The sequence below is a fragment of the Pezoporus flaviventris genome, unplaced genomic scaffold (genome assembly GCF_033815535.1).
Source record: "Pezoporus flaviventris isolate CSIRO_AGI_PZ_B2104156 unplaced genomic scaffold, CSIRO_AGI_Pfla_v1 ptg000021l, whole genome shotgun sequence".
In the NCBI taxonomy this organism is placed as follows: Eukaryota; Metazoa; Chordata; class Aves; order Psittaciformes; family Psittacidae; genus Pezoporus; species Pezoporus flaviventris.
This window is the reverse complement of record NW_026892569.1, coordinates 9,506,962-9,531,415: the sequence shown is the minus strand read 5'-3', so window position 1 is coordinate 9,531,415 and position 24,454 is coordinate 9,506,962. Positions and strand designations below refer to the sequence as shown.

The 24,454-nt window shown below is 45.5% G+C and overlaps 1 protein-coding gene across 3 annotated transcripts in view; it reads right to left on the bottom strand.

Moving 5' to 3' along the window:
• The window catches only part of FLNB (filamin B), a 70,905-nt gene that overhangs the window by 2,132 nt on the left and 44,319 nt on the right, over positions 1 to 24,454 (bottom strand). Inside the window, exons 22-45 of one of the 3 annotated variants that reach the window (XM_061455913.1) lie at positions 24,129 to 24,302; positions 23,586 to 23,748; positions 23,063 to 23,223; positions 22,315 to 22,482; positions 20,679 to 20,802; positions 20,236 to 20,392; positions 18,663 to 18,852; positions 16,872 to 17,119; positions 15,063 to 15,137; positions 14,239 to 14,341; positions 13,204 to 13,344; positions 11,468 to 11,596; positions 10,828 to 11,001; positions 10,516 to 10,674; positions 9,936 to 10,139; positions 9,255 to 9,407; positions 8,819 to 8,941; positions 8,000 to 8,266; positions 7,425 to 7,562; positions 7,219 to 7,334; positions 5,235 to 5,367; positions 4,060 to 4,236; positions 1,427 to 1,645; positions 260 to 463 (exon numbers count right to left, since the gene is read on the bottom strand). In XM_061455913.1, the coding sequence (XP_061311897.1) occupies positions 260 to 463; positions 1,427 to 1,645; positions 4,060 to 4,236; positions 5,235 to 5,367; positions 7,219 to 7,334; positions 7,425 to 7,562; positions 8,000 to 8,266; positions 8,819 to 8,941; positions 9,255 to 9,407; positions 9,936 to 10,139; positions 10,516 to 10,674; positions 10,828 to 11,001; positions 11,468 to 11,596; positions 13,204 to 13,344; positions 14,239 to 14,341; positions 15,063 to 15,137; positions 16,872 to 17,119; positions 18,663 to 18,852; positions 20,236 to 20,392; positions 20,679 to 20,802; positions 22,315 to 22,482; positions 23,063 to 23,223; positions 23,586 to 23,748; positions 24,129 to 24,302 (3,900 nt within the window). The remainder of the gene's footprint in view (positions 1 to 259; positions 464 to 1,426; positions 1,646 to 4,059; positions 4,237 to 5,234; positions 5,368 to 7,218; positions 7,335 to 7,424; positions 7,563 to 7,999; positions 8,267 to 8,818; positions 8,942 to 9,254; positions 9,408 to 9,935; positions 10,140 to 10,515; positions 10,675 to 10,827; positions 11,002 to 11,467; positions 11,597 to 13,203; positions 13,345 to 14,238; positions 14,342 to 15,062; positions 15,138 to 16,871; positions 17,120 to 18,662; positions 18,853 to 20,235; positions 20,393 to 20,678; positions 20,803 to 22,314; positions 22,483 to 23,062; positions 23,224 to 23,585; positions 23,749 to 24,128; positions 24,303 to 24,454) is intronic. The other 2 variants (XM_061455915.1, XM_061455914.1) reach the window with 2 other exon arrangements.

Below are 24,454 nucleotides of genomic sequence, written 5' to 3'. Positions count from 1 at the left end.
GGAGGGCTGCTCAAGTTCAGCAACCTGTTTGTTCTCATGCCATAACCCTGTGGTTTCTTTCAGGTGCACCTGGCTCAGATAAAGCCATGTGGAAACGAACTGGCATCTTTACAGCCTCTATATCAGGACTGATTTGGTGAGCACCATGTAGCATTTAGAGTTTTTCTTTAGAACTAAATCATCCTCTCAATCTCTGAATTTTAACTCTTCAAATTGATTTAGGCAAACAGAAAGTCCCATCTGGTTCCTATACTCATACCTGCTTTGCTGCAGTCCACAGAGAAGGAGCTTTTCTGACCCACAAAAGCCTTTGAGAGTCCTGCTCCCCGAGAAACCACTTTGCTAGCATCCGAGGTGGATTTGGGAATGGCGCTATAGCAAGTTTCAGTTGATGACCTTGTAACTGACTCTACCAGGATGGAAGAAGTTTCGTTAGCACTGCCTGGGCTAACCAGTCGCTGTCCTGGAAACAGAAAAGGTTTCAGATAATCAGATTCACCCCATCTGAAAGGCGTTTACAAGGAGGTTTCAAAACCCTCCTAATGACTAGCACACATTCTGCATCCAAAATGCATTTTTGGAGAGGAGCAATTTCCCTCTTGGGACTTTAAGCCAACATCTTTGAGCAACACTGGCAACAACCCCATCCCAGAGCCCTCGAGTGGTTTAAGGACCACAGGATCTTCAAGATGTATTAAGCAAAGCTGGCTGCTGAAGAAGAGTTAATTGTGCTCCAATCACCAAATGCCAAAAATGACTTGAGTTGGCAGAAAAGCAGGTGCAATTTTGCAACAACCCATTTTGAAGGCAGAGCATGTCCCAGCTCAGGGAGATGCAGACCCTGCCATCTGCTCCCAAGGACATCACTGCACCACAGGCACCAGGAGAGGGCTCCCCAGCTCAGGGGCAGCAGTAGAGGTGAATTGCAGTCTGCACTTAAACACAGCACTGGAGAGAGAAAGAGCTTCCTAAATAGCCTTCCTCACATCACCTAAAAGCCTCCCAGACATTACTGACCTTTGCTTAGGTGACACCTGCACCACCAAAATGAGACCAAGAGGGACATCACTTATGCTGCAGGTGACCAGGGTTCAGGCTTTGGGGGGGCGGGGGGGGGGGGGGTAAGGGGTCAATACATCATATTTTCCTTCTACCAATGCAACATCCTAGCGCTAGGTCAGGATTTCATATTCCCCCATGCAACATTTACAGCACTCCACTAAGTCAAGCTGCAAACACTGTGGCTAATGCTCCTGTCGCCTCTCCTGAGATCCCTCATCTAGGCTTTGGAGGTGATGGGGAGAAATGTTTCTCTTCTCATGCTTTTGGGCATCTAGACCTGAATGCCTCACTATCTCAGAGGGACATGTTTGCTCAATGACACAAACTACTTCAGGCACACAGTAAACACCGGTTAGCTTTTTACCTGTAACCTTTGCCTTGAAGGGGCTGCCCACTATGTGGTTAGGTCCACCATATTTAACTCCAATTAAATAGTTTCCTGGAGCCATGGGTGTGTACATGACTTTGTAACCTTCTGGAGTTTCCTGGCAGTCCATTTTCACCTTTGATGGCCCTTCAATTGTAACAGATAGGGTACCTGGACCAGCCTTGGTCGTGTTAATGAAAAACTCCGACTGCAATCCTAGAAAGATGTAGCACAGTAAGAAACACTCCTCACACCCAAGGTTACACAAACAGCCTCAGTTATTACACAGGGATGGGTAGTTCAGTACAAGACAAGGCTGCACATAGGGAGGGACAGCACACACACACCCCTAGCATCTTCACATGGGGCTCTGCACCCCAGCAGCCTCCCCACCAGCACTCAGCTCCCTCCTCTGCTCCAGTTATGCGACTGTGTGGGAGAATGGGTCATGAGAGCCCTTCAGGGACAAAATGGAAGTAATTTGGAATCAAAAGACTGGATTGCAGAGAAAACTCTAAGAACAAGAGCCTTTCTGCTGGGTGTTGGAGCCTGCGCCAACACAGCCAGCCTCCTGCAAGGCTAAGCTTGGGAAAACTCAGAGCCATCTCACTGCCTGGACTATAAATCAGCAGTGAAGAGCCCACAAGAAAGCAAGAGAGACAAGGGACAGGAGATCTCCTGGAGGAGATGGGTGTTTGAACTGCTTGGCAGCAGCACTCCAAGCAGTTTGTGGAAACAAAAGCTTGTTTAATTACAGCATCTGGTTAACACAGCTGAATTATTGCTGCTAATACTAAGCCAATGACACAATGCCAGGAACACAAGAAAAAATTAAGCCAGACTTTCAGCCCCCAAATAATTTACTGTCGAACTCTGGCTTCAAATATTTATGATCTTTAGGCTGTTTTATGAGACACTGCTAAGGAGGAATAAGTGCTTGAGCTCAGTCAAAACCAGGATGGTTATGGGAAAGTTCATGCATGCAACTGAAGCATGCAGGCGTGGTGGTGAACTAGGGAGAAGTTCCTAGCCTCTCCTCCACACAAGAGGCTGCTGTGTCACAACGCTGAAAGAACCCAGCTCCCACAGATGATTGTACCATCTTCCAGGGCTTTAGCAGTAAATCTCACTGGTGCTGCCTGTGAGGCAACATGCGCTGCTCAACCAGAGGAAGATTAATTTCCAAAGCCAGCAAGCTACACGCAGCTTCTCACTGAAGACTTCTTGCTCCCATGTCACTGCTCTTTCCCTGTGCCCCAGATGAAAGCCTGCTTTGTTGGAGGCTGCAGACATGCATCCCTCCTGCGGGGACGTTTCAGGTGCTCAGCCACCAGCTATTGAAACCTCTACACTAGATCATTGTTCAGAAACTGCTGCGCAGCAGCTCCCAGGGCACTGAGCTTTTGGCAGCCGGCAGGACTCAACAAGGGGGCACAGAGTAACTTTGCTGAAGTTAAAGTCTATTTAGATTAAAAACAAACAACCCCGAGCGCTTTTATAGATGAAGAAAAATCGCCCTGTCCCTGATGCATCAGTGGCTAGTATTAATGAGTGCTTTTGTTTCCACCTATTAAAGCAGCACAGGCTATAGTATCTTTATTTTTAGACAGTATGGCTGCCTGTTTCCAAAACCAACTGCTGGGTTTCTCCAGAACAGCAGAAGCTTTGACTAAAGAACTGCAGTAGTTATATTTTTTTCCCCCCAGGGAAGCAAAAAGGTATGAAATGGGGTCCACAAAAGACATCAATAGATAGGGTGAAAGGAATGAGCTATCACCTTGCCTATCAAAAGGTAAAAAACTATCAGTTTTACTCTGCTGTTCACCTGTGTGTGGCCTAATAGAGCACACAATTAAATAAACCAAAGTGCACATCCTGGAATGTTTTCATACTTTCTTACTAAGGCAGTAAATCATATCAATAAGAAAAAAACCCACCAAACCCTAAACCCTACATTCTTGAGTTGAGAACTATCAGATGGGGCAGCCACAGCAGATAAGTGTCAGACTTCCAAGAAGAGTCAGCATTCACACTGCATTTGAAGCACGTGTAGCACACTACAAACAGAACAATACACCATACTCCCTGGAGTTTACACATCAAATTAAATTTACCTTGACATTCCTTAGAGATGCAAGCACTGAAGAAAAGCTAACTGGGTACAGCCTTGCACTCATTTAAGTAACAGGGGTATGCAAGTTAAACAAGACTCCTTCAGCTAGACAGCCAACTCAGTATCTGCATCCACAAAAGCCTCCAGCCTTTACTGTTCATGTTCATGCGTGGAAGGGAGCCAGAGCACCTTGGGAGCACTTACACGGAGCTACGCTAGCCAGCAGAGTCGTAGCCCAGCTGCTAACCAGTTCAAGTGAACTCATGCTGCAGTTGCTGGTTTACAGAGGCTTTAAGTTTGTTATGTCTCAGTATAACCTGCAGACTCACCAATCGATGGTTGTAAGACTTGAGGAGCATGCGGAAAAGCAGAATTAGCCTATGCCCAGGTCAGCAGAGAATGTGTTAGTTCAGCTGCCTTAGCAGGGAAAGTCATGTACATGCCTAGGAACAGGTTCTGCCTCTCTCAACATCCAAGAGCCAACAGGTCTGCAGCAGAGCTGTAAAAGCAGGATTACCTGTGGTACCACTCTCCAGGCCGGCCCCATATGCCGTGACGAGAGCAGGGTTGCCCGCCTGCCCAGGCTCCCCGACGCGCACTTTGAAAGGGCTGCCCACAACGTGGCTCCCATTGAACTTCACATCGATCGAGTGGATGCCGTTCTCATGGGGGATGAACCGAACAGCATACTTATCTGCAAGAGAGGATACAGCAGAGAGAACAATAAAACAGCAATTAAACCACTGCAGGGCTGGGTAGCAACCCTAGCAAGGCTTCTGTAGTGCTTTGACATATTTTGGTCTCACCTTAAGACAACTCAGCAACACAAGCTGCTAAGCTCATACTTAAGTAGGAAAACACTGTATTTATCACAAGAGGTGTCATGAGTTGCACTTTCACCTTGTCTACCAGGACCTGATCTCAGCTGTCATCTAGTCTGCAGGGTGAGTTTTAGTGTTATTTGCCTCACATGTGCACTAAACATGACAACTTAATCACAGCCCAACCTGTCAGCAGGCAAGGGAGCAGCACAGAGAAGTAAAGCAGCTGGTAAGAAAAGGCCAAATCTTACCAGTGGCTTCTCTGACTCCACAGACACCACACCTTTATTTAATAAAGTCAGCCAGCAATTTGCTGATATTTAACATTTTTGATTGCTCGTTAACCCAGAGAAGGGACTGATCTTCCCCAGCCAGACAGCTGCTGTCTGTAGTAAAGACCATAAATCATTCAGGCTTCAAGAGAAAAAGAAAAGCTCGTTGCTGAAATCAGTGCTGAGCTTTCTGTAGTGTTTGCTTATATTTAGCTTCCTTGGCCTTTCGTATGAAGGAGTGCAAGTTAAAAATAAACTATTACTCAAAGATGGAAGCATAGCTTTGAAAAATAAACTTCTTCCCTGGCTAAATTCAACAACCACATCTTATTCCATCTATGATTAATATCATAGATGCAAGCCAAGACTTAAATATCTGTATCTTACACAAGTTAGGCCTCAGTCATTTCAGGAGCTATCTAGCAAAGCATAGATATGACCAAACAACTCTTGACAGTATGAGGTCACTCTCCAAGCCACGTGCTTGTCCCTTGGGTACACTGTTTGCAAGCCAAAGGGACTGAACTCCCTCGCTACGGGGCATGAGCGCGTTTTGGAGGTCACCCAGTTTGCTTCAACCAACGTAAAGCCGTGCTCACCTGGCTCCAGCTCGGACACATGGCACTCTTCTACAGCTCCGGAGGGGCTGTGGACTTTGGCATCGATCTTGCCCTTTGCCCCGTTCAGCCTTATAGCAAAGGATGCTGGCTGATTAACTTTTAATCCAGACTCCTGAGAATGCAACAGTCAGATTATCAAATCTAAACTTCTCGTTTCAGACAGCACAAGATTTGTGGCAGGGAAATAACCACTTTTGCACAGTTTTTCTTTTTCTTTTTTTTTTTTTTTTTTCAGTTTCAACAAAAGGCATAAAGCTGTGACTTGTCTTTACTCTCAGATCAGAAGCTCTCTCTCCCTCAGGGGGTGGCTGACTCAGTAGTCACCCACATTGGCTAGGCTGATTTTTCCCATGGTAACACACTAGTATGGGAAGCCAACAACTCTGCCAAATCAGGCAGAGGCAGGTTTAGGACGCTAATCACCCGTTATCACTGAAGTCAGCCTGCGGTATTCAGGCACTTGATTTAAAGGATGCTTAAGCTATAGCTCCATTTTTCAGCCCGCTCATTCATTCCAGATTCATTCAGGGGAAAACCTCTGATAATTCAGTTGTCTGAAAGAGTAATATGAATGTTTATATTTGCCGCAAGAGGCTGCATTTAGAACGCCACCACAAGACTTCTTAACATAAGAAAGCAATTTAAATCATGAAACCAGATGTTGCTGTGTGTCAGGCCATCGGCAGAAGGCAAGGCAGCTCAGCATCCGTGCTGCAACGGTCCTCAACCGGAGCAGCCCTTGCAGCTATCCAGCAGTAATATTTTACACTTAACATACTTTACCTGATTTCGTTTTCAACTAAATCCTGAAGAGGGAAATAAATGCAACTGAGTAGAACTGAGGTACAATATATAAAGCAAGTCCCTGATGTGGGTTTAGCAAAAACTGATGCTGCCCACTGCGCTCTGTTACTGAATACTCAGCTTTATCTGCCTCTCCAAGACTCAATTGAAGTGAGTATTCCTGTCAAAGAGTCTTTAAATGAAACACAAGAGAAACATCAGTACCACAGTGACTAATTAACGCCCTTGTAACTCCTGGTTAGAAGAGATATTATCAGATCAGACTGCCGTGATTCATTTACACTGCCATGGTGGAGGAGTCCTGCAGCCCAGACAAACTCCTGGGGGCCACAGCTGGGATATATCCAAAAAATCACCACAACTGAAGTACTAATTGGTTATCCTCCTTGATGAGAACTGAGGTACCATATATTTAGACACAGATTCTCAGGCTCACATCCAAGGTTCTGGCTTCGAAGATTTAAGTCAGGCCTTTAATGTCACTTGTATTTTAATGTACGCAGCCACACACATACCAAAATGATATGGTGAGGTTAAGGTGAGGTTAACAGATGAGCCCAGACCAACTACAAAGCTGTGATTCACTCTGAGATTCACTACTGTTCATGAATCATCAGAGCTGCAACTGTGGTTGCATGACCTCAGCCAGCACAAATCTGTGCTCTGAGCTAACGGTGGGGCCCCCTCCATCTGCCCACTCAAATGCTCCAGCAAGGCTGCAGCTACATCCCAGCCACGCAGCCCTGCACTGATTCGCCTGTGGAAACCCTGCTCCTCAGTCAATGTGCCAATCAAGTAACTCAGTATCAGCACAATCGCATTCATGTTTCAGTTCTCCCCTGGCTAATGTGGGTGGAAGACAAGTTTTACGTCCTCCAGTGCTCCTTCTAGAGCCTCTTATTCCTAATTCCCAAGTATTACACTCAGGTGAGCCTTCTGCCTTCATATTTTGGCTAGCTAGAGCTGGGCCAACTCTACCAGCCTGTTACCAAAGGGCCAGCTGCCAAAAATCTCTCTCTGGCTGCAGGCTAAGTTTTAAAACAAGCACCAGCCCAGGCAAGGCTATTATTAAGAAGAAGGGACAACCATTTTGGTCTTGGAGAACAAGGACGAAATCGGTCTGTGTGGTAAGTTTTGGAGATGTTTCCTTATGTCTCACCTGAAGGCTAGTGACAGTGAGCCTACGAGCATCATCGGAGGGGGCGATGACAGGAACCAGGTAGGGGCTTTCAGGAATGTGCTCATCATTGAACTTTATGGACACTTCATAGTTGCCTGAAGGGAGAAAAGAAACAGGGAGTGTCCTTAGTTTCTTTGAAAGTAGCATTCAGTGTTATTTCAGCATGACTTGGTCTTGGTATGTACCTGGCTCTTGAACTATGTATGATACACCACAAGATCCATCTTTATGGTCCTCAAACGCAATTTCTGCTTTACTTGGGCCTTCCACAGCAATAGACAGTCCTCCAGCTCCAGCTTCCCGTGTCCATATACTGAACTCGGCTGTTGAAACACACAAGAGCACATATAAGAGTCAGTTTGCTGCTTCTGGGCTGCAGCTCCTTCCTAACAGACCATGCAGCATCCCATACTTATGTGTATGAGGAAAGGTACCTCATCCCATCACCCTGGGTGATAACACTTTGCAGTTTCTCCAAGAGGCTCCTATTAGCCTTGAATTAGCCTGTCTGCCCATATAACACACCTTACAGCCTCAAGCTCATCCTGTGAGAGCAGTTTCCAAAACAGAAACTGTTTTCTGTTCCAGACTGTATCTGCAGGACGCAGCAGTTATTATTTCTCCCTGTCTTGGGGTGAACCTACAGTGTTACACTAACCTCTGCTTAAGCTTTCAGAGGACAGGTCAGTAGAAACCAAGGCACTGTGCTGCAGACCTGCACATGGTCGGCACTGGACCCTAGTGCAAGCAGAGGACTCACCTGGGACACCTGTCTCTCCACGCTCCAGCCCTGGGCCTCCAGCTCTCACTTTATGGGCTCCTCCCTCGCCCAGCGGTCCCACCGTGAACTGGAAAGGGCTGCCCGGCACCGGCTGCCCTCTGTATTTGACATCCACAGTGTGGACTCCCATTTCTTGTGGCACAAAGCGGACGCAATAGGTGTTTTTGTCAGCTTCTACAATTTCAGCATCAAAGTTTCTCCCAGAGGGACTAGTTACCTGGGCTGCCATATCCCCACAATCAATTTCTAACAAGAGAATAAAATAAATGCAGATTAGAAAGTGACAAATGTTTTCGGTATTTTGTTTTTGGAAGGAGGACCTGAGCTCACACAGTACAAATGACAGAAGAGGCACGTAGGTGCCAGATTGTATGCTGTGTGTGGCTGAGCAGCAAGCCTGTCCAGTTACAGCAGGTGTTATGGAGGCAGGTGAAGAGACCGCCTAAGCCAGCTAAGACTGGCCTGTATCATTTACATTTGGCACACAGCAGTACAAACACTTATCAGCCAACAAGATGATCTTAAAACCCTGGAGACAGGGTGAGCTGTGCAACCCATTCTCCAGCCTCCTGGACACAGAATAGATTAAGGCCTCCCGGATACTTATTTCCCTATATGCTAATCAAGTTTATGTTTATTTTTAACCCTTCAGAGAGACCACACTACCAGGGTCTCTTTCCTCAACTATCTTTATATGAGGATGTCTTAACAACACTGAAGTTCCTATTTCTATTGCTTCAGGTAGACCCAAGCTATACAAGTGTAAGTTATGGTTATGAGGATGACAACATTGGTTACCTGGAATTTTTAGGTTCAGATCACATATGCTTCCTACTGTTGCAACAGACGGAGCCCGTCTTGTTCGTGTGATGCTCTCCTTAACTCTTCCTTCACCACTTATCTTCACAGTAAATGGGCTGCCTGTAAGTACCACAGCAAGTCATTCGTCCTCTGCTCATTACACACTGCATCAAGGGGAGGCATGAAAGCTTTCTCTGAATTGTAGTGGATCATAGGGGAAGTTTTAGAGTCAGCTAGCAGTCAGGTCCAAGTGAAATACATCCATGTTACCAGAACTTGGATTGCTGCTGCTTGTGGAGGGTACTGGTAGGACCTTCTTGAATCTTTGAGACTTACGGTCCAAGCCAGATGACACGGCCCACCTGCAGCTCCAGTGCACTGGCCAGTAAGGCTTTTGTCTACTAACCACAAAGTTCCCAATGCTTCTGCTTACCTGGAATATGTTCATCTGCAAATTTAGTGGACACAATGTACACGCCAGGTACAGTTGGAAAATAGGACACTTTGCAAGTTCCATCCTCTAGGTCTTCAGTTTGGATATCTACCTTGCTGGGTCCTTCAACTGCCAGTGAGATCCCGCCATAACCTACAATACAGCTAAGTTAGCCTCAGATTTCCATAGTCCTATTATAAATTTGACATAAAATAGTCCAAAACCATAGCAGTAGCTAGCCAGTAGGTTTGCATCACAGCAGACATATGGGAGTTGCATGATACCATAACAACATTTTCGTAGTCCTTAGTGCATATTCAAAGTAAAGAATGCATTCAGCATCTAAAATGCTCTGACCATATGTCTTTAATTTAATTAATGTTGTGAAGTTAGCTTGAAAGACTGTGGCCAAGGCTCCACATTAAACCAAAAGGGAAATATCTTCCTCATTTCCTTGTTGCTGTACACACCACCACCAGAACAAGCACAATCAAATGAAAGAAAAGCTTCATCAGTGTCTCAGTGACAGTGCTTTGGCTATAACAGAAGACATCCGCCAAGACAACACAAAGCATTTTAGAAGTTAACAGCAATGCCTGCAGTTAATAACAAGCAATAATGACTGTGCATGCTTAACACATCTCCCATAGCATCTCACAGTCCCTTTGTGATGCAACTAACCTGCATCTCTTGTATCTACAATGAAATCACACATTTCAAAGGTTCGTCCTTCTACCAAGCCACGTCCAAAAACTCTTGCTCGTCTGGCGTCTCCTATCTCAGACTGGACCACCATGATTGTTACAGGGCTGTTTGGTACATGACTCCCGTTTTTCTTGATGCTAACCAGATGTTCTCCCACTTCTCGTGGAATGAATGAGATTCCTACGAAGCAGAGAAATGTGACAAACTTACTCACTTTTTATGCATTTATACTTGATTCAAATGCCTTAATCACACCAAGAAGTGAAATACTGAAAGAGCACCCTCTTTATACATGTTGACATACTGCTCTCAGTTGGGCCACAAAGCCATTCACATATGCTGACAAGAAGTACTTCAATCACAACCTGCAAGCTAACACAAGAGGTCATTTTTCATACTCTTCTGTCTTTGGCCAATGGTACCAAACAACTTCAGCTACTTAGTTTGACAATACTCTTCTAGGAAGGCACAGGGAAGTGAGTCATTTTATGTAGCAAAGCAAACTGGAGTAGACTCTACTATACTACCTTCTCAGCTCATGACTGTCAGAGCTTACCAATGTGGTTATTGGGTAGCCTCTTCAGAAGACAAGGCTCATCACGACCTGACGGGGCTTTAATGGTGGCTGTCAGGAGACTGAGATCAGTCTCATTGATGTCCAACAAAAAGTCAGCAGCAGAACCAAGCTTAACCTGGGACCGTCTTCTGTTATCATCTGAATACATAAAGAGAAATGAGTCAGAAATTATCACAAAGTTAAGTGCAGAACAAGTCAAGGGACTTCACGTTTCAGCCACAAACCAGGTCCTTCATGCTATCAGAGGTTAATTTTCATTATGAAGTGCTTCCAGAAGTCTAAACTTCATACCTGTGATCTTGGCCGTGAATGGACTGCCTGGGATGTGTTTGTCGTTGTACTTGACCAGGATGCTGTAGTTCCCAGGTAGAGTAGGCAGGTACGTGACTGTGCATGTCCCGTCTTTGTTATCAATGCAGCTGATCTCTGCTTTTGAAGGTCCTTCAATAGCCAAGTCCAGCCCACCTAGGAAACAAGGAGAACAGCACTTACGTACATCTTTGTGTATACCAAGTCCAAAGACCTGGTCCAAAGGGGAAGATCCAGTGCTTGGTACTGAAAATGCAGCTTAGATGCATGTTTTCAAAGAAAGGCAGTAAAAGGAGCTCAAGCCAATCCACTAAGACCAAAGCTCTATTTAGTCTGCTAGATTTACCTAACAGTGAGTCAACATCCACTGTATCTAAGCTGCCTTCAGTTTATTTTTAATTTAACATACCATTTGCACCCTGTACCACAGGGTACATCGACTACTATCAGGAAGAGGTAGGAGAACAGTTTTTACTGCAAGTTACAACCTGATATTTGCACAAGTCATCTGCATCACACCAAAGATTTACAGTTGGACAGACTAACACAAGTCAACACTGATGCACCTAACTTCCAAGAAGCTCCTAGTTTAGGGTAGGATGACTTTAAAGAACAGACTTACCCTCTCCTGCATCTTCTGTGACAATGGTGAAAGTTGCTGGTTTATTTGCAACCCCATAAATGAGGCCAGGCCCATAAGCAGACACACTGCCACTGTTTGGATAATTCACATAGAACTGCAGAGGGCTCTCTACAGGAAAAAGAAAAAAAGGGGAGGTGGGGGGAACAAACAAAAGAAGAAGGATGAGTGGCCTGGACTGCAAGAACAAAACAGACATTGAACTGCTCTAACCCAACAGGATCTTATTCTTATGCTTACTGACACCCATGCTCTTCAGTACCATTCCCACTACTTAATATTTGAAGAACCTTTATGTGACTATAATGTACTCAAAAAAAATGGATAAGCCTCCCCTTTTAATTTCCAAAAGATACTTCGCCACAATTTGTTCCACATTCAGTCATGACAAAGTAAGTGCTACTCAAATTACCAGAGATAAGCTTCAATGATGCTGTAAAGGGTCCTATTCATTACAAGTTTATTTTTAGCACATTAAATCAGAACATGACTCAGAAGCAGGCTTTCAGTTCAGGCACAGATCCTGAATTTTAGTAGCTCAGAATTAGAAAATAGCACAGCACATTGTCAGACTCAATGAACCTGAACTAGCAAATTTGAAGGGTATCCAAAACCGTATTTGTCAGCCTCCGATTAGCTAAGCTGATGCACAAGAACAAAAAGTACAGTCACCAATAGCCAACAGTGGTTTCAAAAAAAGGCACAGATAGCTCTTAAGGCCAAAGCTAGATTTTGCAGCTGTGAAAGTAGCAAGTTTGATTCATGACAGCCTTCAAGAAGGAAACATTACAGCACATCATCCTGTCCAGGTGCAGGGTGATGGTCTTACTGAACCAATACATCCAACAGCTTGGCACCTATGGAGGTGCTATATACATACAAAGTGCTGAAGATACTGAAGTAGCACCATGCATCAAAGTTATTGAGCCTCCTGCTTCAATCAAAGTTAACCTTTGTTTCTGAAACAGAACCAGCAGCCCAGTTCAGGCAGTGCTGAAGGTATTTTATCTCATGTCTACACATTCTTCTACAGATCTGCCCCTTTTTGTCCTGGCCCCATGCAGCAGCATGCCTAGAGAACTGTGGGGCAGCGCCAGCCTCCAGGCAAGGCACAGCTTCAGCTGGGGAGCTGGTGAAGTAAGGACAAAAGAAGAGAAGAGAAAAGGAATGAAAGGCAGTGGTTTCTGCTTGTTAAGAAGCAGTCAGGAAGAAAGGAAGATTACAGCTTAGTGTGCATGTGTGTTTTATTTTATTGCAATGAGATGGAAAGAGTAACTATAGTGTTTTAGCCACTGAGTCCTCCCCACAGATTGGAGATTTTATGCCAATGCAGTTTTAAGGATAAACATACACTGTACCCACTAGTTTTGTTGAGCAGCATGGCAGTAAATTTCAACCTGAAAAAAATGGTGGTTAGAAAATTGTACGTTTCTTCTTCATAATAAAAATGCCACAAAAGCTGGTTTCCAAAACTAAGCTCCATTTTAAGCCTGGCTGGTACTATTAAACCACAATGGAGGCTCACATGTGCCAGCACTTACTCCTTTGCTTTAGTTGCTCTCTAGACTGCTTGCAGATGAACTGCTGCTGAATAGTAAGACATCTCAGGCAGTTCTTACTGCAGTGTATACAAGTAAGCTACAGAAACCTCACCAGGGAGCAGATACATCCCCAGGACACTGCACTTGGATTTTCCTCACCTGCTTTGTCAGACTCACCTGGGATGTGCTTTCCCATATACTTTATGTGCATTTCGTGCAGCCCGACCTCCATAGGAGCATATCTCACTGTTACTGTGCCATCTTTGTTATCCACAATATCTGGAGTATCTGTCTTTCCAGAGGGCATGTGTACTTCACCTACAAAAAGCCACCATGGGAGTTACAGAAGGAGAAGCTGCCTACTTCCCCTCTCCCACCCACAGAGAATTGTCTGGCCATTTAAAACAAGCATTTTAAATTGTTAAATTCCTTACCCACAGGCACAAATAGGAGACGAATGGGAACACTAACCAGACATGTTTTCTACTTAAGCTACATGAATGCAACACAGTGGTAGACATCTGGCAAACAGTCCTGTGACCTGACAAACTCTACAGGCAGAGCTATTTGCTTCAGCCACTGAAAATTCCACAGCCAGTCCCAGGGAAGCTCTGATCTACCTCGTCACAAGGCGTTCCCTCTCCAGCAGCTCCTTTATAAAGGAAAGATCAACTGTCCCTTCAGCAGGGACATGCCAGGGCTTGGGATGGGACTGCTGAGCTAGAGGGCAGGAGGTGACACAGCCCGTGTGTGAAGGTTAGTACACCTGAGGCATTACTGGGGTGATGCTCTCAGCTGCCAGACCTGTGGAAGAGGGGTCACCTGTTTTGGAGGAGGTATATGACAGGAATGCAGGATTAGACTGTTTTGCAGCATCTGCACAAAATAAATAATGGAGCTTATCAAGGATGCAGGTAGCTGCTTCAGAGGGGAAAAAGCAGCAATAGGTCCTACGGTGCAGTAGCTCATAGCCTAGCACTGAGGACCACGGCAGCACCAAGAATCCCCTCATTTAACTCACACCATCAGCAGGGCGTATCCTACTCATCCCTCAGTGGGTGCCACTTGACGTGAAATTAAACAACCAAATTGCTGGCAGGATACAATCATTCCCCACATGCAGTCTAGACCACCCAGACTGTTAGCTGCAAATGGATAAACATGCTCATAAAAAGCAAAACTGCCCCCAGAGGCTACGCATACTCCAGGTACCTGTTATTTCTCCCTTCCTTACAGCAAAAGGGATAACCATATCAAAGGGCCTGAATCCCATGCCGTTCATGTCTCCAACCGGGACATACGCTTCTTCTGTGACCTAAAGGAAGCAAAAGGATGGGTCATTTCAGAAAGGAGGGTAGACTCAAACGAACACTGAGCAACTCCACCGTGAGCACAAGCAGAAGAGAGCGTGCGGTGATTATCGCAGCAGCAACAGGACTGGGCTCAACCAGAGCAGCGTCTGGCCAAGCTCTCCTTCGCAACACCACCACACCACAGAGCAGAGCGAATCAAACACGGAATCAATGGAAGACATGCTGGAATAAAGTGAGAGATAAAATGGAACACAAAGGGATGGAACACAATGTAGCGCACACAAGACCCAAAGTGGCTCCATCTGAAAGGATTTAGTTGCTTAAGGCCTGGAAGAGAAAGTGATTTTTGAATGGGCAGAGTGATTGCAACACAAAATGGACAAAAGAAACAAGTTTCACAATGCAACTCTGGACTCAAGACACTGTGCTATTTGACTGTGAAAACAAAGCGATGCATTTGGGTTGCTTTTGCCAACAGTAGACATTGCAGAAGTAGAAGCTGCTGTAGGTGTAATGATCCTCTTCGTGTTTAAATGAGAGTTTATTTGAAGACTCCCTTCAAGCAGCAAAGAAAAAACAAGGTGTGGATCCCAAGAACAATTCATCAAACAGAAAGAATGAACACAATGACCAGAGCAATTCAAGCAGTCCCAAGAAGCGGGCTGTCATCTGGAATGGAACACAGATGGGGAAAAATAGCTGAAAAATGTAAAAATTGTGTACCCAAGGGCGGAATCCGGGGGGGGAGGTGCCCACTGGCTCCTGCGACCGCACGGCAGCATCATCTGCATCTACAGCCTGGGCAGGGGTAAAGGCAGGTTAGCTGTTATTCCGGCATGGAGGCAGTCCTGCCTTTCACAGTACAGAACTTGCAGCTCCTTCCAAGCTGCTCAACACCTTCCTCCCACCATGAAGCCCTCCCAGTCCTCTCACCGTTGCAAGGATCCTAAATTCAGCCAGGGAGCTGGGACATTGCCTGTATCCACAAGCATTGGGCATGGGGGGAAGACACCAGCCAGTATGTGCTGTTGCTGGGAGCTTGGAAGGGAAGCTGGAAGCAGTGCCTAAACACTGGTGGAATTGAATTTCAGAGTTGCTTTTCTATGGGTCTGGTGCAGGGAGGGAACTGAAAGGTTTACACCTAAGACGCAAGTCTCCAAGCACAGCACAGTGAGCGAGCCAGGAGGCAGGGGGGCTGTTGCCACGGGAAGGCTGCTCCCAGTTCATGCACTTGGGTGACTGACCCAGCCCACGTCAAGTCATAGCTGCAAAGCTATTCTTCTGATTCACTGCTGGGATAGCGTTGTCAAGGCATCAAATGTGTTTTCCCGTGGCGCAGCCTCCCTTCCCACCAGGCATGCCAAGAGGATGACTTGTAAATTCCCCATCTCCCCCACTTCACCCAATGAGAGAGGCTGGAGCTTACACTCATGCAACACAGCTCTGCTGGGCTCACTACTGCCCGTTCACACCACTGCAAACCATCCACACAAAATAATCCACTGGAAACATATACGTGGAAAGACTCCACTGGAAAACCAACGCAAAACAGAAATACTGCTGCTTTGCTGTTCTGTGTTCCCAGCTGAGACACCCAAGTCAAACACGTACTGTATCAGTCAGCTAGGAAGTGGGAATTTTGGCTGGCTGGGAGCGGGCTCCCTGACCTCAAGAGGCATTTCCTGTGGTGAGCTTTGAGCAGTGACCAAGGGAGTCATTTTTCTTGCAGAAACCTTCAGAGACACCAGCAACAATCCTCCAGAGTGGCAGGTAGGAAGAGCCACTGTGCCTGGCACCAGGGACTTGCCTGCAAGCTCCAGCCGGACCCAGCACAAATACAGCCATCTGGCTTCATGGACTGAGATGTGCTGGAAGCCCCCTCAGCTGAGATTACAAGTCTAAGACTTGTTTTCCCAACACAGAGAGCTGTTCTTCACATGAAGGGCTTCTGTGAGCCCTGAGAGGCACCTAATCTGCTCCTCGGGAGGGCTATAGTTTTGTTTGCTTTTTAAATCTAAACATGCTGAAGTACTGCACACTGTAAGGAACATGGTGAGAAGGAGAGTGATTTGTCTATAACAGTTTAACTAGCACTTGCAAATCATTTTTAAGTGTGAGCTAACAGCCTGCTTCCCTGGGATCTGCCAGCAGACCATTCCTTATTTTTTGGTCAACATTATAAAGAGACGCAGACAAGTCAGAGCACTGTATCTGACGAGAGCTGAAGTAATTAGTTGTAGAAGCTGATTACAACCACCCTTACATCATTTAGAACAGGAACTACATGGTCAGGAAATGAAAAATTCGTTTGTTCAAAGAAGCCATGTCTTCATCTTGTGGTGACTTCTATCCCTCTTCACTTAACTGTAGTGCCTGCTCAAAATAAGCTCTGCATGTAACAAGGATTCATTAGCTCCTAGTAGTCTAATGAATGCCTAAAGAAACATTTACACACAGAGTTAACCTATCACTAAATAAAATGTGGCAGCAGGAATCCAAGTGGGAGGTATTTCCGGAGCAGAGCTGGCTTACCATGACGGTGAATGGGCTGTTGGGAATGTCCACCCCACCAAAGCGGACATAAATCACATAGGTTCCTGGTTTGGCAGCGGTGTAAAAGATATCGTAAGTCCCATCCTCATTTTCAACAACATCTGCTTCAGCTTCTGTCCCATCTGGTGTCAGGACGGTGCACGTCACTTTTCCCTTCCCTGCTGATTTAGCATCTACCACAAAACCAACCTCTTCACCAGTCTTCACAGTGGGTGCAATTCCAGGACCTACAAGGCAATTTAGTTACAGAAAGTGCTCAGGGAATATTTTTTCTAGGCAGGACACCCACAAGCACCTAGGAAGCATGGCCCCAAAACACCATATAACAAGGGAGGTTAATAGTGTTGATCAGCACAGGGGCATGAAGAGCCAGGCACCAGCTTTCCTTCTCCTCTGCAGTCAGAGAGGCTGAATGAGAACAGAGGGGAAAAAAGCTAAGTTTGAAGAAAGCAGTGCCTTAACCCGTGCTCTTATCATCATACTCCTTTATGCAGGGCCAAAGGCACCATCTTCCTGGCCAGCGACTCAGCTGTCACCGCTTTAACATAAACCTCACTCTGTAAGCAGCTATAAAAGGGCACAGTAGTAGCCATGGCCATGCTTCCTCCTACATTACCCACAAATGATTTTCCACTGCTCTGAGACACATCCAAAAAGAACAGAATATCATGAAACAATGCTCAAATTGTAGCAATCCGATCCAGCCTAAAGAAAGCTGTGTTTAAATGACGACTATTAAGTCTTATTTGCAGTACGTACTTAATACTCCTGCTTTTGACCAGCACTTGTTACCAGGTAAATGGTTCATTTTCAAGTGGCAATGAACCTGCCTTGACAGTATTCCAGCATCTACTCCTACAGTGATTGTATTTCAGCTTTACAGCAGAGAGTCAGAGGCACCTCTTGGAAAGAGGAAATTTAAGCTGGCGTCTGAGAGTAACCTCCATTACAGTTATTTTGAACTATTAGCAATTTAATTTGCTTGGAAGAGTATCACATTCAGCCATTAAGGCCTCTTTTAAACAAATTTTGAAGCAAAGGGGATACCTGCTCTGTGTTTTCCATTGTGCCAGGAATACATTTCTGTTTAAGCAGGCCTGAAAGCAGTCAGCTGCTGGACAGGCACCAGGTATGCTCCAACTGAACGATGCAGGTGAGCACTGTGTCGGGGCTCTTTCAAATGTCTGCCACCAGAGATTAAGTTTCCCTGTTCAATTTGGTCTCACCTTGTTTATTTTAAAATCAGAGGATTTAACATTCAGTGCCATTCTTGTAACTAGTTCCTGTCACTTCTGCTCCCTGGGAGCAGCCTTTAGGTGGCTGGGAGGTGGCAACGCGCCGCAGTGGCCAGCCCAAGTTGTATTTACATCCTTGGAATGAATTCTGGGTTTGCTGGGAACAAAAACTTCTTGCAACACTCACGGTGCGAGGAGCATCATGTAGTGAACGTGTGCAGATGTGTTCTTTTTAAATCAACCTCACTGCATTTCTCAGCAGGATTTATCTAGGCCAAAACAAGCATCAGACTTCAGTTGCATCTGGCTGTTTATAACCACCCAGGCAGATTGAAAGATCTTGCTAGAGACTGCAAGAGATTCCTGCTCACCGACCGGGTGGATACTTCTTTATCACTGGGAAAACACTCTTGTAAGAGCAGCTGGATTACACAACTCTCTAGCATCTTCTACCCCCATTACATCAACTGTACCATGCTCAGAAGGCAGCTTTACCAAGCATAACCAACAGCAACAGAAAAAAGCCAGCACTCACCTGTGGCCAAACACTTGCTGGCATCCCCAGCTGGAGAAGCCCGGATCCGATAGGGAGAGGATGGGATATCATCTCCACCGTACTTAACACCAATCGTATAGCGTCCTGTTTTGTCAGGGACATAGGTGACTGTGTAAGTGCCATCCTTGTTGTCATGAATGTCCACTCTCTTGGGTTTGCCCTCTTGGTCCTGAGGAGTGCAAAACAGAAGATTTAGCCACTATGAAGTTAGTTATGAATTCCTTTAGCAGGGCAGAAAATCTGTTCACAACCATGTTTAGATAGCCTGAAACAAATACAGAACTGCAGCTTTTTGAGGGCTAAATATATTTCACTCAAGGACTAGTACAAGGAATAGACTATTAGGAGCAAAAAGGTATCAGACCACTATAAAACAATCAGTGCTATCATTAACTACCCTTTGTTTGATAAAAGAACGTTTATAAGATGCAGCAAGCAGTTTTAACGAACTCTATATTAACTGGAAGAAGTTTTGGGCCTCATTGTCATATCACTGCTGGAAACGAAGAACATTTCCTGGGTCCTGAGGCACAGATCAAAAGCCAGACTGAATACAAGAATTAAAGAGATACATAAACAACAGAGATCTGAGCTTCAGCATTAAGCTTTTGTATCTACAACCAAGATCATCACTGTGCATGTTTCTGAGAGATACTTCAAGCCTCAGCTTTCAGCACAACTCGTCAGCTGCAAATCATGAAGCATTTTAGAAAGTCTTCCAGGTCTGCATACAGGGAACCACATGTTGACCCCACTCTGTATTTTATCCCTTAACACACTACTAGTGTAAGCTGCACAGGATTTGATATTTTAGGTACAGCATGAAAGAGCTTACTTCTTTTAGCAAGGCTTGTGAAACATCTGACATTCAACAGATCAGAACAAGAAGCAAACAAATGCTGTGAGGAGGATCACCTATGCACTCCCACCGTGCAGGAATTGTGGAACTTCAAAGCCATGGCCAGACTAGGAGCTCTGATAAGTATTTTGGATCTTTTAAGAGCCCACTTGCATGCCAGAATAAAGGCAACTGCTTCGCTGCCCCTGAGCAGCCAGCAGGAGAGCACAGGAACAAGAATGCAGAAGGGCAAGTACAACCGGCCATGCCATGACCTTGGCATGTCAGAGCTAAGAAATATGCTTTATGGCCCACTAGCCAGGGACCTCTCTGCTGAGGACACAGAGTCCAGGCACCAGAAATTTCAGGGAGAGCAGTAACAAGGTCAAATAAAAACATTCCTGTAGTATCTCCTTAAGCAACTTAGGACTTTTGGCAACCTTGAGGGAGACTTGTTTGTTAATTTATCCTCATGTAATGCTGTGTGGATGTTATCTCATGGCCTTGTTGACGAGCCAGCCTTGCTAGAAGGCTGTCTCCATTTCAAATTCCAGCATTTTCATAATCTTACAAGTCACTATTTCTCTCATTTTGGGCATTTGCAGAGTGTAAGGTTAACCAAGAGCCAAGAGCTGTGGACCCTTTTGATAGGAGCCACTCGCACCCACCTGGAACAGGTTGTTTCCACCCCTGCTTCGTTCTGTAGCTACTTACAGTGATTTGTACAGCCAGGAGTCCCTGCCCAGCATCCTTAGCATCCACAGCGAACTCCACAGGCAGGCTGGCTGGTATGCCATAGGAACTGAGACCTGGTCCACTCGCTGTCACTTTACTGGCATCATACGTAGGAAGCACCTTCACCTTGAAGGGACTTAAAGGAAAACCTGTTACTGCCCCCTCCTCCTAAGCCAGTTGCTGCAGTACACACTGAGGTGTGGATACACCTCTCCTGCGGCATCTCTACGACAGGTGCAGCAGGTTCAAAGAACTGCTGAACCTTGAAGTTGTGCAAAGAGCTGCACTGATTAGTAGAAAGGACTACAGCTAGCCCTTAAATGGTGCTCATGTGCTGGGGGAGCACAATCAGGTCACTGAATCTTCAGTTCATTAAACTTAGATGATTTAAATGAAGATAAATTTCATCTTCATCACCTTACCTGCGAGGAATCTCTTCATCAGCGTATTTGACAGAGATCATATAGGGTCCCTCTTGCGTAGGGGTGTACACCACCGTGTGGGTGCCATCTCCATTGTCTACTACATTAACAGGCCCCACAACTCCTAAAAAAGCAACAGACAGTTTTCTCAGCTGTGCTATTAAAACTCAGTTCCTCACCAGCCATTTGCTGCACAAAGCTCCAAGATGCACTGCTCATTTACAGCTTGCAACAGGCTAAATTTCCTTTATTTTGTATTTGAATGAAGGCAATGGACATAGACCAGTGATCGATTTCCCTTATTTTGTATTCAATATCCACTGACTTGAGATAGATTTGTTATCCACTCTCTGGGCTCTCATCTTCTGACTGTAAACAAAAACTAGCATGAAAATACTGGAGAAAAACCTGCTTTCTGTGCAGCCCAGGTCACAAACAATTGCTCAGAATACACTGAAGATCTTTTGAGAAAGAAAATGAGTAATGGTTATAACTGCCTGAACTGTCATTTACAAGATTATATACTGTTACTGGGATTCATTGCACAGAACTGAGCCCTAAAGCCAGTTGATGTGTAGCATTCACCGAGTCTTTCACAACCAGGTATTTGGAAAGGGAAGCTTGCTGCCTAGGCAAGAGAGCCCTGCAAGCTGCCAAAGTCCTAAGAAAGCAGGATCAATTATTTCAATTTGCATTAAGCTAAATCTATAGCAGATTACATGTCATACCAGTTCAGATCAACACACAAAGCAGTCTACAATTATGAGTTGGCTTAAAAACACAGGAAGGATTAGCAGTAAAGCAAGCACAAAAGAAACGTATAGTTGCTGTGCAAAGCCTAAAAGCAGTTCCGCTGGTTCCTACTCCCTCCTCCAGATGATTCCTGCTGTTGCCAATTGGATTTCCAAGAAACAAAATTGCCAGTAGTTAGGGAGAGCTCAAACCTGTCTCAGTGTCACCCTTTGGATCACCTTTAAAGAAATCCGAAATCACTTTCAATGGGGAGCGCTATCCCTGGGAATCCATCTCATCCGCTGCAATTACAGAAGGGTTACCTGAGGGGCACCTGCAGCAGTGAGACCTGACACATCAAGTGGGGAAGCAGCTCTCACGTCCTAGCAAGGCAAGACTTGCAGCCAATACGTACTCACTGCCAACCTCTTCAGCTTAATATCCTGTGCCACTGAGACACAGCTTTCTAGGTTAATGGAAGCATCATTAACACTACTGCTCGAGAGCCTTGGCACTCTCTGGGGACCACTGAGGGGTCCCACAATGTTTCAGAGACTCCTGCAACTCAGCCACGTGTTTCTTCCAAGTCACCATTCACGTGTGAGACTTTGGATTTACTTTTTGATGTCTAAGTCAAAATTGTTCACCAGTGGTGGCTACTCATGTCACATCTCCCAGCTATGAGGATTAGGAAACAGCCATCAGAGATACTGCTAAAAGCAGCACTACCTACGACACAGTTCTCCTTTTACAGCATGACATGTGAGTCAGCTGTCAAGGTACATAAGCCAGATGAAATGCTCATTCAAGTGGTATCACCACCTCTGCAAGAAGGGCCAGGACCATGTTACCCACACAAACACAGAGATGGCAGCACAGCTGGATGGAGGACTTTGGTTCTTACCTCTGGGCCCTGCCACCACCACCTCAAGGGGTGCTACTCCTGCCTTGCTGGCATCTACAGTGAAGGACTGTGGGATTTTGGCTCGAACAGCTGTTCCCAGACCTGGTCCTGCTATCTTCACCTTGCTGGGATCCACAACATCCTTCACAGGAACCTTGAAAGGGCTGCCTGGAAGTTAATGCAACAAGTGTTAAACACCACAGAGCTAACAGTTACAGGAAACCAAAGGTCTTTTTCCCTACTTTTCCCTGGGCTTCCTTATTACTATCTCTCACTCTCAGGTAGTAATGACAACCCCACAGTCTCCATGCTACATCTCTGCTCCTGCAAAAGCCAGAAGTGTAACGATGGTGCTTTCATATATTCACTGTCGAGACTCAACAGTTCAGTTATTTGCCAAGGGACAGCCTTGCTTTCCCTGTCTTACCATCTGTACCCGCTCTTTTATTCCTCCCCTGCAAGTGCTACAGTCTCAACAAGGCTCTTCCACATCCCCACAAAGGCTGTTTCAGAAACAAGAAGAGACTGCAGCCCTTCCTCAAAACTACCACACCACAGCACAAAGGGCTCCACACTTCCCCCCCCAGGTCTGAGGAACAAGTGCCACCTCTGTTTCTGCTGAAATTCCCAGGAAAAGCAGAAAGGAAAACCTCAACATCCCCCAACACAAGTGAGATGCAGCCAAGGAACCTAAGTCCTTAGCTCAATGCCTTCCCTCTTCTGAAAGCCACTGAGCAATAGCTCTTACCAGGAATGTGCTCTCCCCCATATGTGATGTTAACATCGTAGTCTCCTGGAACATAAGGAACATATTCGGCACTGCAGCTCCCATCCTTGTTATCTTTACAGCTAATTTTAGACTCTGAAGGTCCTTCAACAGTTATTCCAAGGCCACCAATTCCTGCCCCTCTGCAAGACAGAAACACACACTGTTAGTATTACCTGCTTCTAACAGCAGCTTCGTAGCCTTCGCACGCTCTGGCTGCGTTTTTACCCTTACTGGAAAAGCAATAACCTGACTTCTGATGTCCAGCCTTCAGTGTGCTCTGCCATGCAAAGCCATTCAGCAGAACCTCACTCACATTTTCCTACAATTTCATTCTCAAGCACTATTGATCCCTAATCTCTGCAGAGTGCTCAGTACACGATGAGGTATTGCACACAGGAATCAGGACACAGCTTGGTCTTGGTATTAATATTTGTACTGGGTTTAGCATCCTGCAATGCTCATTCCCTCAGATATCCCTTAAGGATCAAATAGGCCCAGTTACCTGGTGACAACTGAAAAGGCATTTGGCTGATTTGTGAAGGCTTCTTTAAGTCCAGGTCCTTGTGCTTTTACACGTGATGGATGGCAGCCCTCTGACACATTCACTCTGAAAGGACTGTTTGGCACAGGTACACCATCATATGTTACACTGACTGTGTGTGGTCCTGTTAAGAGGAGGAAAACTCATTCTGAATTCTGTAAATATTCTCATCACTTAACATCACTTCTACAAGATGCTACCGACTTAAATGTCATTATATGGGTAAGAACTTCCTCCTGCATTTCACAATACTTCACTAGTGCTTCATAACTAAGATGCCATATATGCAATGTTCTTCTGAAGCCAAGTTACTGTACAAGTCAATTCTTCAAGTTAAAATAGAGCTACTTTCTGCAGAACCAGCTCCTCCATTGGCAAAAATCTTGCCAAGACGCCAACAAGTTACCGGCAAACCTCAGCAGTTTGCCAAATGCAAGTGTCAGAAGAGCTGCTAGTTCTCGGTTTTCCCCTCTCAAAAAAACAAACCAAAACCCCAGAGGTTACCCTTTTCAAATGGCGTGTACTCTACTGAATATGTGCCATCAGCATTGTCCTGGATGAGACAGTCCGCGGGGGAGCCAGATGGGCTTGTGATCTGTGTCCTGATGTGATCACCACCAGCCTTGGTTAGAGGTCGAGCATCCACAGTGAACTCGGTTGTGGCTTCTCGGAAGACATCTGCAGGATACATTTTGAAGAGTCACTTCAAGAACTTCCAATGACAAAACATTTACCAGCATGATAAACAACTTGTTTGGGAACATAACGAGACACCCCCATCTGAGGGTCACCATGGGAACACGCAAGGCTATTACAGCTTTTATTGCTCA